Source organism: Chinchilla lanigera, unplaced genomic scaffold (assembly GCF_000276665.1).
Source record: "Chinchilla lanigera isolate Chin_1 unplaced genomic scaffold, ChiLan1.0 scaffold00033, whole genome shotgun sequence".
NCBI lineage: Eukaryota > Metazoa > Chordata > Mammalia > Rodentia > Chinchillidae > Chinchilla > Chinchilla lanigera.
Genome location: NW_004955434.1, coordinates 7,038,988 through 7,052,306, shown reverse-complemented (window position 1 = coordinate 7,052,306; position 13,319 = coordinate 7,038,988). Strand labels below are relative to the sequence as shown.

The window sequence follows — 13,319 nt, the reverse complement described above, 5'->3', positions numbered from 1 at the left end:
AAATGTGGTAAGAAATTAAGGGTGACTTAAAATGCTTTGGTGGCCATCTAAAGATTATGCGGCCTCTAAATGTCATAGGCAATGAAAAGACAGGCAGACACATACTAGCTATGATTCAAGGCTTCACCATGTAATTCTTTAAGCCTTTGTGACTATGCAAGGTGACATCATGACCTAAGTTTCATACTTAGGCCTCATTAGAAAGGTATAAGGGAGAGTACTTGACTCAAGGACACACGCATTTTATACTCATCGAGTAAAGTTACCATTAATTCTCCTTGGTAAAGTTGCCACCAGCTCCCAGACTGTTCTAGAGACAGACTACACTTTGATAGTGATATTCAGCCATGCTGTCTGCCTTCTACATACTAAGTGCTAGAAACTGTGTTAAGCTGTTTGCATCTCTCTTATTCTTTGCTGTGATTAGTAGGTGAGATAGTCCCCATCACGTCCATTTGACAGAGGGGCTTAGTAACCTGCCAAGCTACCACATATAAGGCCAACACAGCTTCTAAATAGAACTACTTGGCCTCCCAGAAAACCACTTTGAGACGACCCAGGGTGCCCTGCAGAGCATCCAACCTCCACGTTCAGCCTGACTTACTCTTGCCTTAGTGTCCACAAATGGAAGGAGATGTACAGGAGACTGTGTCAGTGGCCTTACTTCAGTCCTGCTTTTCAGATGATTTCAGGAGACACCGTGAGAAATGGGACTTAGTGTACCTATGAATCTCTCCAACTTCAACCTGGGACCTCCCTTCTGACTTACGTTCAACTTTGTATTAATGAAAGTAGACGTGAATGAAGTATACCCTGTATATACAAATACAGGTGATTATCCTTACATGAGGCTTCTTTGAGCTGAAATTCCACGTTAGATTTGAGTGAAATATGTTTAAAAAATTGTTCCTCTTCAACCTGAAAACAAGATACCTCTGAAGCTTTTTCTAGACTTCTATTTATTCTGCAATTCTCACAACTTAGGGCCATCATATAGCTGAAGCAAGTCTATAGAAGTTTTAGTTTTCTCAAATAGTAAGGCTAGAACAGTAGATTATAAAACCAAAGGGCTCAGAATTAGGGATCAGGATTAGCACAGTGTATTCTTTATTCTTGGTATCTAAATTAGCAACAATATCTGTATTTTTTCTTTTCTCTTAAAATATTTTTACCACCATTAAAAGGAAGAGCACAGGTTCCTTTTGGTTTAAAGTAACACATTATTTGATTAGGAAAGATTTACTTGGTAAGAATTCTAGGTAATCATTCCAGTTTGACTATACACTACAAGGGAAATCCTTCAAGAGTCGCCCCTCAGAATCTTCTGGTTTGAAATGAGAACAGTAAAAACCTAGACTTTAGCCTCCAAGTTCTGCTGTGTACTTAACTGAAGAGTTTATCCTTTAAACGCACCCTAGTTCTACTACTTAGAGCCTGTCTTCTCAGTTTTGAGAGGGTCCATCAGACTTCCAAAGATAAAAGGAACAGCAAGAAGTAACAAATTTGAAGCTTCAATATTTTTCTACCAACAGTTCAAGAACTGAAGGCTTAGAAATGATATCAAGACTTTAGAACAGCTACAAGGTATTATGATCTACTAGGACTATTTCTTTCCAAATAGTAGAAAGCTTGCAAAGAGGCTACTTAGAAGTTTGGATTCAAGAGACTTGCCTAGATTTCTTTATGAGGGCCCACAAACCTGTTGATTTTTCTGTTATTCATTGCTATTCCTGAAATCTCTGGAGGGTCCACTTTCAGTTGCTTTCTATAACAGGCTCATATAACTCTAAATATCCTCCTTTAGTGTTTGATAAGCTTCATATTTTACCTTTTGTCTTCTCCTATATTAAGCTTTAGAGACACAACACGCTTATGCCAACACATCTCATATAGAATTCTTTAAGATCTTGTGAGGATGATAAATCCCAGGCTAGTAGTCCTTCATGAAGTTTAGTATATGCTGAGTTGACTAGCACTCTAGCCACATAATTCTTATCTCAATATAACTATTTAGTTACTTCATTTGTTTTCCAAATGAGTTTGTACATCTTAAGTTAGGTACAAAGAATTATAGCTTGGATTTTTACTGAGAACAAGGTAAAAAAAAAAAAAAAAACAAAGAGAGAGGCCTTAGACTCTTTCAGGGTCTGAAATTGGTACCCAGAACCTGAAAGAACACATACAATGGATTATAAGCCTAAAGAAGATGGCAGAGAATAATGCTTTATTTTCTTTTCAAAACTATGACTGTGAGACTTATAATTTACATTATATACTCTTATAATAGGGAAAAACACTGGTATCTTTAAGCTTCTAAAAGAGCATTTGGTATTACTTCAATTAAAAAAAATAAATCAGTGGTTTCAATACCACACCAGGGTCAAAGCACCAAAGAAATGGACATCAGAGTTTAGGTATGATAAATCCCAACCTACTTACCGAATAGGCACTTCAGCCAGTCCCTGTCAGCAAGCCACATTTGTTGTGTTCACCGTTCACTGTGATGAGTACTTATAGGGTAAGAAACAAGTGGACAGCAGACAGTCCTACCTTAACGCCTCCAGCCTTTTCCTTCTGCATGGTTGACCTCCTTACCTCCCACAAAATAAAGGTTCAAGTCTAGCTTTTCTCTTTCATCCATTTGACCCAAAGTGCAAAGCAGCATCCATGAGATAACAAAACCAACTTCCTCCTCATCTGTGATTATTGATCTCTTTACCTAAGCCAAAAGCCAAGATGCCTTCTGTTCCACATGCAGATGTTTTATGACTATTCCACTAATCTGTGCATCTATTCAGACATCTTCTGCTCAGGTTCTTGCTGCTGTACTTGTCATTAATTCCAGATGGGTCACTATACCTTCTGAAGTAGACTCCCCACCTTACATTGAGCCTACGGCATCTTCTCAGTGTTTCAACCTTTGCATCTTCCTCTGCTTCCGGACATCTGGAGACTTTAGAGTAAGGAAGTGATGACCAACTTCACCATACTCCAACTCCTTATTTGTTCTTTATCTTTAAAAGTTCCAGAAATTGCCCACAGAAAGAATCTGTCCTAATATAGCCAGGCTGACAGTTTTGAAGATACTACAATGATATTCTCCATGAGTCACATCAAAACAGTGGTTTTCAAACTTTAGGTCACATCAGTGTCATGGGAAGGGATTGTGAAAACATAGATTCCTGGGCCCCAGCACCAGAGCTGCTGATTTAATAGGTCTGGGATGGTGCCTAAGAGTGTGTATTTCTACCAAGCTGCCAGGTAATACAGACACTGCTGTACCTGGACACACTGAGAACCACCACCTTGGATTTAAGAACGATGCTGGTTGTTATTCTTCCTAATCATTTTCATAGTAAGACAGAGTAGACTTTCATAAGAAGAAAGCCTTTGCCTATGCCTTAGAAGGCACTTGCCCTTGATCTACATATGACAGAATATGGAAGACAGAGAATTATGTATGAAGCAGAATTCTTAGAAATTTCAGCACATGCTTCTAGATTGAACAAATTAATGAGAAAAGGAGTTCTTCTGTAATCAAGAGGAATTCTGGGTACAGACTAAGATAGTTTCTTTTATAAAATAAGAAACATTTGGAGAGAAAATGTTAAATGGTACCTTGTCTTTAGCTAGTACTTGGTTGTAAGGGAAGCTTGCACAATTACAGGCTTAGATACACAACATCGGGAGTGGCAGCTCATATATTTCGTTAGAAGACTTGACGCTACTCAGGCTATTTTTAACAACTTGTCTTAGAGGAATAGGCACAAACCATGGTTAAGCTGCTTGATTTAATTTTTAGCACTTGAAAAAAAATGTACAGTAGTTTGAACTCTCAGTCTTTGTAAACCTCCATTGAGGTCAAAGATTTCACTCATACGTACAAAATTAGTTTACAAATTTTTTGGCAATTTCATCTTAGTAACCCGTTTTATCCTATTGCCATTGTCCCAACCATTGAAAAAGTTTACAATAATTTACATAGAAATATTTTCAAAGTGCTTAAGAATAGTGATTGTTCTCTGGGGTATTTACAGATGGCCTATACAATGTATGTACAGGTGGTATACACTATAGCACAAGTTTCATTGCTGGAATATGGCTTTCTAGGGAAAGTGCATATTTGGCCAGAGGTGGCAATACTGTCTAAAACTTCAAGGGTTACAGATACTTGGTAACCACATCCAAAGCTGAAGTAGAATGTGGACAAGAATATTTACAAAAATAATATAAAATTGGTCAAGTATACAAGCTTGATCCACACAAAGATATCTTGATGTTCTTCCAGATGAGAGGAAGAAAGAGACTTCAGCTGCGGGCTCGGTTACCATTCCAAAGTGGCTATTATTGGTTTAAATTTCAAAGGTCAAGATGGGTCTCAGAAGTCAAGCTAGATCATCATCTGTGCTTACAACTGATATCTGTGGAAAAGAAAACATACAGAATGAGCCTGGTGATCATGCACTGGTAGCAACTCTGTTCTCTAACATGGACTTTGCTTTTGAGTTAGTCATTCAAAGACCCAAAGTTTTTAGGAGAGAAGTCAAAAACAAAATAGTATTGAAGTGTAGTACTCATGCATTTAACTTAAATTCAACTCCCTAGCCTGCAAAATGTGAAATCTGAAATGCTCAAAAGTCCAGAACTTTATAAACACCAATATGACACCCAAGTGGGAAATTTCATGCTTGACCCTATGTTACACATGGGTTGCAGCCTAACTGGATATGTACTGAAATTACCTTCAGGCTATGTATACAAGATGTACATGAAATAAATGGCTTTTTTTGTTCAGATTTTGGTCCCATTGCCAAAATATTTCAGTATGTGTCGGTAAATATTCCCAAATTTGAAAAAATCCAAACTCTGAAACACTTCCAGTTCCAAGTATTTTGAAAAGGGCTACACAACTGTACCTCCTTGGTGGAGAATGAAAATGATATGACTGATTTTGCAAATTCTATATAATGATCATAACCCCTGGAAAAAAATCTGAAAGACACATGTTTGCTACAAGTTGACTACTATTACATGTGGCTCCAGAGAATTCCAGAGGGAAGTATATGTTTTGTTCAGCTTGTTACTTAAAGAAGGCCAAATACTCATTTGGAGTTCATCTGAAGGACAAATGAATGACTCCATCACTGAAAGAAATTATCTACTCCTAGGTGAAAAGGGGTTCTTTTCTAAGTAAAACAATCAGTACTTTTAGCTACATTGATTTAAATCAATATATATACACACATTATACAAAGATGATTTATATATACGTATCTAGAAGCCAAGGATTTCAGTTTTAAAAGAATCTACTTGTTTTGGCTAACATGTTGCTTCTACAACAAAAATACCTCAAATACTGTGGTATAGAGATGACCTTAAATTGACCTAATTGGCCTCTTGTGTGGGTGAGATGCTCTTTAACTGACTTAGGTTCTAAGAGTCTAGACAGTCTAATATATGATCCTAATGGCTGTCTGTAGCCCAAATAGCCACAGCTCAAGTTAGTAAAAGTGTCTCACTTCAAGTCATGATGTACAAAGACATAAAGCTGACTTACTGCTGGGTATGTGTGTCCAACTGAAGCACTGTGTCTCCCAATGTCTATTGAGAGGTCCTCCTCTGTGGTCTTCAAGTATACAGGATTGTCAAAGTTCATGCTCTTCATATTCTTATGCTGCCAGTTCCTCCACATCAGGTAGCCAGCTACTGCTGCCATTGCTAAGAGTACTGCAAAAAGTTAGAGGGGGATGAAATGAGGTCTGACTTTAGAACATATGAAAAAGGGAATGTCCAGGCATCTGTGATAATTGACATTAATAAAAGGTTCACGTTTTAGAGAGCTGTGACAACAGTTGGAATATAAATGAGCCAGAGTGTTGTAAAAAGCTCAGCTTAGTGATTGTGTTATTCCATGTACTAGAACTGAACTAACTACATCCAGCCAGGCAAGCATACAGTCCTCAGCTCCACCCCTAGGCCACCTAAATTAGCTTTCCGGAAGCTATTCAGGCAGTCCTGGCATGTTAAGTAAGGTTGGAAGTGAGTAATCTAGGATAAGAGACCATTACAGCAAAGTGCCTTAGTTTAGATGTCTGATAATAGCTTCAGAAATCCTTTTCCTCAGACTTGAAAACCCTTAACTACTTTTAATTTACCCTCTACAAGTCCTATAATTCTTTAAGAAAGCATTTAAGCATTTGTGCATCTTCTCTGCATGAAGCAGCATAAACATTTCAAAAGGGAACAGAATAGAGCTCTTGTTAAGGACTCTGAAGTGGAAAGCAGTAAGGACCTTCTATGTAATTGTTGAGCACTCACCAATGACTGTGACTGTGCTGAGGACAAACTAAACAGAAAATATGGTCCCTTCATGTGCTGTGTGGAGTGGGAGTGAATGTAATTTGCTATCACAAGCGCTATGACAGGGGGAAGGCAAGTCCAGGTGAACTAGCAATGTCCAATATCTAAGAAACATCAGATCAACACATAAAGGGAATCTACTTACAGAGGGGAAGGATGGCCCAGGCAGCAGAAGTTCCCTTTGGGGGAACCCTGACCTCTGGTACTGCTGTGGTTACATTGATCCCTACAGGAGAGTAAAAGGAATCAGTTAATAACGACCTCAATTCAGATTCAGAAATCAACCCATCAGGTGGAGACCCTTGTACCTTTGCACCCAATGCTGATGTCCAGTGACTTCTACAATTATATACCCAAAAAAACTCTAGCCTAAAAGTATTTAAGTTATATGCTCTAAGCACCATTTCACTAACGGCTCTATTAACAGAAACTTTAATAAGTGTGGGCAATCCACAAAATACAGGTTCTAAGTCTTTGGAATTTAAATATAGGTTACCAATAAGGGGTCAAGCTAGTAGTTAAAGGCTAAATTAATTGCTTAAGCTATAAAGAATGTGGCTGTTAGTTGAGATTAACGGTTTGCAGTACTGGGCCAATACCTCCAGGAACTAGTCCACTAGTTGGTAGAATGTCTGTGGTGTTGGTATCTTTTGACTCACTGTAAGCCACAGTAGTTGCAGTACCTGGATTGTAAAAACCAAGAACCTGGTTAATGCCAAGGTTCCTGAATGGCTAGCTGTTTAGTTCAGACAAGCCATGCAAAAGCTTATTTTAATGCCAGGTGCAAGGGACAAACCTGTGCTGACCTAAGTTTCCCAGTGAATGTGCCTGAATTGAGAAAAATGGTCTTTGTACAAAAATAGAGACACAGGAAACTATGGACCGGACAGTTAACCTGTGGAATTTGACAACTGAAAAGATGCACAGCCACACTTAACAACCATCCTGAACAGTATTCCAGACTTCCGGAAGTTACAAGAAACATTCTCAAGATTCTCTGGTATAGTAAGCCCACCAAACTGCCTTGCAGTTACTTTCTCAGTAATGACTAAGTCCCTGTCATGTCACAGAATTAAAATTAATAAGAGTCTTATTACATGAGTCCTTTGCTCACAAGTTTAATTTGCCATTCAATCAAAAGCTAAGAAGAAAAGACTGAGATGCAAGTTCAGTTTACGCTTAGGTCAGTAGTGGTGAACCTATGACACGTGTGCCACAGCTAGCTGTTTGTTATCATTGATAGCTCTAAAAGGTTTGCCATCACCGCACTAGGCCATGAGGTTTCTTGTAACCAAGGCCTCCCTTAAGCATCACTTATTTTTTTTTCATTAAGCATAATCACAGTCTGCCTTCTGAGCAAGGAAATGTTAAGACTTTGTTGAATTATCTGCAAGTCAGCTAGCTCAGTGCTGTTATATGGCTATCTGGTACAAATTATCACGAGGCATGTTGTTGCTATCTTAGTAACCTATAAATTTGCCTAATGTTGACACGGATTACAAGTTAGGCCTAAAGTACCAACATGAACACCTGACATCCAACAGTAGATGGTATGTTCTCAAATTTATTCCAAGTTAGCTACAACAGAGTTCTTAAAACCCAGGCCAGTTCTTATAGCTAGTGGTTTATACTGCCCATGTATGTCCTGCCTGTTTTTGAAACACAAAAAGGCTTACTTTGGCACTGTCGCCCATTTTCCTCTAGACTGTACCCACTGGGACAGGCGCAGGTATACTTTGGAGAGTGTTCATTAATCTGTGGTGCTGGCAGACACAGGTATTCACATCCTCCATTCTCCATGTCTTCTTTACACCAGTTTTTACCTACTCAGAAAAGAGTCCTTTAATATAGGTGTTCCAGGGCCTATTTGATATAAACTCTGGCTCCGTGGAGCTTAGACTTATCTACTCCATTAAATCTTCATGTGAGATTAATATCAATGGAAAATAGGTATCAGGGCAGAGGAAGCAAGATCTAAGAACACCAGGGTCAGAAAGGCTTCTTGGAAGTAGAGTACGAGCTACAGTATGTCTTCAAAAAACAAGTGCCAAAGGCAGAGGTGGGCAGGAAGGGAGTAAGTATGTGTGCATGCATGTGTGCACCACTAAGACCAGCTCTCATTCATCCAAGGCTTAGAGTGAAGGCTCAGAAAGAGGCTACACATGTTCTCCTTGCTTTCCTTGACTTTTTCTTATAAAGTAGAAGGAAACTTAGCAACGGGAGATTTGAGATAGACCAGCTGAAGGCTGAGATAGACCAGCTGAGAGGAAGAAAATATGTGTTTGAGAATCTGTCCAATCCTATATAAGAAGTGTCAGAGTGGGGAGAGCAGTGTTACGGGTTGAACTGTGTCTCTTCCTAAAACTTGTACGGTGAAGTCCTAATGTCCTGTACTTTATTTGGCTCAGGGCCTTTACAGATGTAACTGGGTTAAAATGAGGCCATTAGAGTGGGCCCTATTCCAGTATGTCTGTTTTCCTTCTTAGAAGAGGAAATTTGAACACACCATGTATAGAGGGGAGGTGATATGAACAGACACAGGAAGATGGCCATCTAAAAGCCAGGGAGAAGGGCCTGGGACACATCTTTCCTTCACAGGCCTCAGAAGCTACAAGCTACCCAAACTTTGATTTTGGACTTTTAACCTTTGGAACTGTGAGACAATAGGTTGCTGTTGTTTAAGACATCCACTGGCTGTACTTTGCTATGGCAACACTAGAAAATGAATAGAAGAAAATGTTTGTGGCATAAAACGCTACTATGAAGTCTGGTGCAACAGGCTTAGTGAAAGGGACTGATGGCCTAGGGGATATGGAAGGAAAAGAGAAAAAAGCTGTGACATGCAGAGTTGAAAGGTAGCTAAGGGCAGATGTTCTGAACTTCTGTCATGGAGATGGCGGAAATAAGGTGCCAAATATCAAGTGTGCAGTATTTGAGGTGGGGAACGGGGGGGACAATAGCACCATTTTAAGGAGACTTGAGCTGCTAAAGAGCTATTGACACCCAGTAGGTTTTGGGTCATGCTGATGCCTTATAGTCATCACTAAAGACTATTTCTCCCCGTTACCTGATGGCTGTACAAGTTCATGATAGACGATGATGTCCTGGGCATCATTAAGATTGTTGACTAGGGTAGCCAACTCTGATCCAGTGAATTTATTGGCACCATAAACTGCTTCATTTTCCCCATCTATCCAGTACACACGATCCTAAAACAGAGCCCTTGTAATTAGTACACACACCCATAAATGATTACCTAAGGTCAATGCTACTTATTGGCTCTTTCATGGACTAAGGTTTACATTTAGTGAAACAGATGTAAAACTATAAGAGAAGCAAGGGTTTCTCAAAGTGCTTCAAGGAATTGGTATTCAATTTGTATCGGGTTTTAAGTGAAAGTAGTTCTTCATGGTGCCTGTGCTCGTCCTTCCTTTCCCTATGCTTGATTTTCTCCTCCGAGTGTTATAGCAACTTGGATGTGAGACATACATCTTACCTCAAATATTGTTAGTGCAAGAGGGTGAGCCAGGAACTCCAGAGACTTTAGTACTATCCTACGATCTTGGCCATTCAAGTCCACACTGGAAAGCATGTGCAACTTGGAATCAAGCCAGTAGAGGCGGCTTTTTATAAGGTCTGGGTAGGAAAAGAATAGACATTATATGATAGCTATCATTGTGCTGCTTTCCATTTAAAATATCTGAGGAATCCAGTATACATGTGTGGTTCCTCCTCCAACAGGGGCTTTTAAGCGGGGGGGTCCCACAAAACTTGTGAAGCAGCATACAGACTCTGTATTTACATTCATTCAGAGGACTAATAGCGTATCTAAAGATCTCAAGGTAACTGCCTTAACAAATGTTACACTGCAGAAAGTATTAAAAGAGGCTAGCATTTCTGTCCTTTATCTGGGGTGAGCCAGAACAAAAATGTGACAAGACTGCAGTCTCACAATGCGAAGGCACTTTTGCAGGCAGAACTCAGTGTTCACTGAAATTGTGTCACATGTTAGGCAAAATGGACAACAAGCTAGTCATTATGGTGCATGTAATCTGTGAATTCCAACATTCTACCTGTGCTATTCAGTTACTCTTATACAAAGTTCCTGCAATGGAAAGAATCAGGACAGTTATCTGGTATAGCCCAGAGTTTACTATGGAGATGAGTTAAAACACTCTGAACGCAGTTAAACTGGTGGGCAAGAAGAAAGAATATACATACCGAGTGTAATTCCATTAGGCCATTGGATGTCCACAGTTACCAGTGGGCGTCTGTCAAATCCATTCATTCCTGCTTTTTCTATTTTTGCCGGTTCACCCCAGTCTGACCAGTAAACAAACCTGGGAAGAATACAATCAGAAATACACCTTAGCGGTGTCAAGGGAATGAAGCTGTAGCTTGCAGCAAAAGCTTAAAGAGGAAACAGGAAGCTCTAGAGATTGATTCTCTAGAAACAAACAGTGACACTTAGGGGTCTTAATTATGTTCTGGGTAAATAAAATTTAACACTGAGAATCTACAAACTCATTATTAAATGTATTAATCTCTATCAGTCTGACATTTAAATTTCAGCCTGAAGTCACATGGTTATATATATCCCTTTTAAATGGAGAATTCTTCAAGAGGAGTAAATGAATATTCTTTAATAGTAGACACTGGCTGATTACGTTCAAATGATAATTCATGGAGACCAACGGTAATTACCCTCTCTCATGCCATCTGTCTTATATCTCCTTGCTGCCTTATTTCATTTCTTTGTGATCAGCCCACTCTGCCATTCGTCTCTGTGTGTGCATCTCATAATTACCCGCTCGGAGAAACTGCATCTAATTCAGTCAGATACTCTTCAATCTAAAGTGCCTCTGAGCATCAGGGATCTTGTGTAAGTTACCTCTTGGGCCACTGACTGGCCTGAAGGAGGATGGTATTGGTAGTTTACCGTGCCCAGGTCCAGCAACTGTGCCCAGATCAGACCCATTACAAAATGCAGGACACAGTGATCCATGGAAGCACTGGGGGCTCCTTTGCTCATGGGACAGGGGCAGGGCATATCCATTTCTGAGATCTCTCTCAGAAAAGAGGAGAGAACAAAATACCCAACTTGGGAACAAGATAATACAAATTTGATTGCAATTTTCCAAATTATTCGTCACTGAGTACTTTTCTACTTGATTGAAGTACACATGAAGATAAGAAGGTGATAGCTTTTAATGCCACTCTGTCTGTAATTTCTGACTTTACATTTTCTTTTCTTAACCATGTTCTAGAATGGCAAAATATTAAAGAAGGTATTTATTTGTATCCCGAGATTTTGAACAGTTTCTGACTTCATGTTACAGCCATCCAAAGTTTTTCTTTAAGGGTGTTCTAAAATGCTAGAAAATTAAAGATGAATCAGGCTTTATGAATAAGCTTTCTTGTACTTGTTCCTTTTTTCTTCCTGAACAATAACAAAATCACCCTTAGTCAACTCCCTAAGATGCTTGTGTCTGTTACTTACTGGCAATTTAGGGAAACTGCTCAATGAAAGGTTTCTAGGAAAGTCTGTTTATTTAAATAGAACTTTCAAATAAATTGCACTTTTAAATGGAAGCTTTGAATCAATGTGGTTATCCGAATTGCCAGACTTCATGCTACTATTTAGGTCTGCTCATCCTTAGCTCACCTTGCAGTTAGCTGGGTTCAGCCAAAACAAAAAGTCCCTTGTAAAGAAGCTGAGCCAGCATGAGTTTTCAAAGTTTCAGATACAGCTGTGGGTGTACACAACACATGAAATCATAAGTATTGTTTCATTCATGCCAACAAGCAGTTGGACATACAATGAGGACCTGTCACATACAGGGGACATTCCCTCATAGCACCACTGATATTCCAAACCAGATAATTCATATTTCTGGTAAGTCTTGGGACATGTGATAGGAAACAGAGTACAAACCCAGACAGTGGGTCCACGGCTATGGAGGCAGGTTCTCGCAAGCCAGAGTTAAACAGGAACTTCCTCTTGGTCCCATCTAGGGTAGCTACTGAAATAGTCTTAGCAGCCGCATCAGTCCAGTAGATGGTCTTGTACACCCAATCAACAGCAATGGCTGCAGGATTATAGACATTGTCGATCATTTTAACATGTGTACCAACCTTGTCATCAATTGAGGCACTGAAATAGAATAGGTCACAAGAAATATAAGAGTTTGCCACCATTAGAACCTGGTGAAGGGACTTTCTGCTGTAAAATGGTCAGGGACTTTATTCAGAAAGGAGAACATCATAGCCAATAACTTCATAGCTCACCGCTCAGATTATTCAATCATGCTGCTTGCTGATGCTAAATGAATAATAGAGTACTATTTTATCTAGGTGCTAATATTTACTCTGTGTACAAACAGGATGAAATTCTAAGTGAAGCTATTGGTTTCAGTAGCTATCAACTGAGTCCTCTACAGTTCCCGTTTTAAAAAGCTGCTGCTCCTAACATTTTGTTTGTAGCAGTAAGAAACAGTTCTCGACTGCAGACACAGGGAGAACATATGAGAAATGAAGATATCACCTGCTGCAATCTTTCATCCGTATTCATCTTTTACTTCATAAAGATTAATTTCTAATTACAAACTGACAGCAAATTTAATAGTTAATGAATCACTGCTAGACTTAATATTCCTAGGTAAGTCAATGCTAGGTGGGAGGCAAAGGCAAGAGAATCCCCTCCAAGCCCTCCCACAGGCCAAGCGAGAGTGATTTATGCCAGAAGTGGGGATGAACCTGGAAGTTACCTGAAGATGGCCTTTTGGCTCAGATCAGCCCAGAACAGTTTCTGAGCAGCAATATCAGCATCAAGAGCCACAGTGTTCCGTAGCTGCTCAACCAGTTGGATATATTCTTTCCTTTCTAAACCAATCTTTCTGATGTCTCTTCGGTTGGTAAAGATCAAACTCGGTTCTTTTCCTAGAAGACAAAAGTTGAGC

At 39.4% G+C, this 13,319-nt stretch overlaps 1 protein-coding gene across 2 annotated transcripts in view; it reads right to left on the bottom strand.

Moving 5' to 3' along the window:
- Positions 1-2,203: 2,203 nt before the first annotated feature.
- The window catches only part of Vldlr (very low density lipoprotein receptor), a 37,012-nt gene continuing 25,896 nt past the window's right edge, over positions 2,204-13,319 (bottom strand). The window contains exons 11-20 of one of the 2 annotated variants that reach the window (XM_005388610.2): positions 13,128-13,299; positions 12,296-12,514; positions 10,582-10,700; positions 9,857-9,996; positions 9,428-9,569; positions 8,037-8,183; positions 6,960-7,043; positions 6,506-6,586; positions 5,558-5,727; positions 3,773-4,421 (exon numbers count right to left, since the gene is read on the bottom strand). In XM_005388610.2, coding sequence (XP_005388667.1) covers positions 4,386-4,421; positions 5,558-5,727; positions 6,506-6,586; positions 6,960-7,043; positions 8,037-8,183; positions 9,428-9,569; positions 9,857-9,996; positions 10,582-10,700; positions 12,296-12,514; positions 13,128-13,299 — 1,310 coding nt within the window. In that variant the 3' untranslated portion in view covers positions 3,773-4,385. Of the gene's footprint in view, positions 4,422-5,557; positions 5,728-6,505; positions 6,587-6,959; positions 7,044-8,036; positions 8,184-9,427; positions 9,570-9,856; positions 9,997-10,581; positions 10,701-12,295; positions 12,515-13,127; positions 13,300-13,319 lie in introns of both variants that reach the window. The other variant, XM_013516367.1, reaches the window with a different exon arrangement.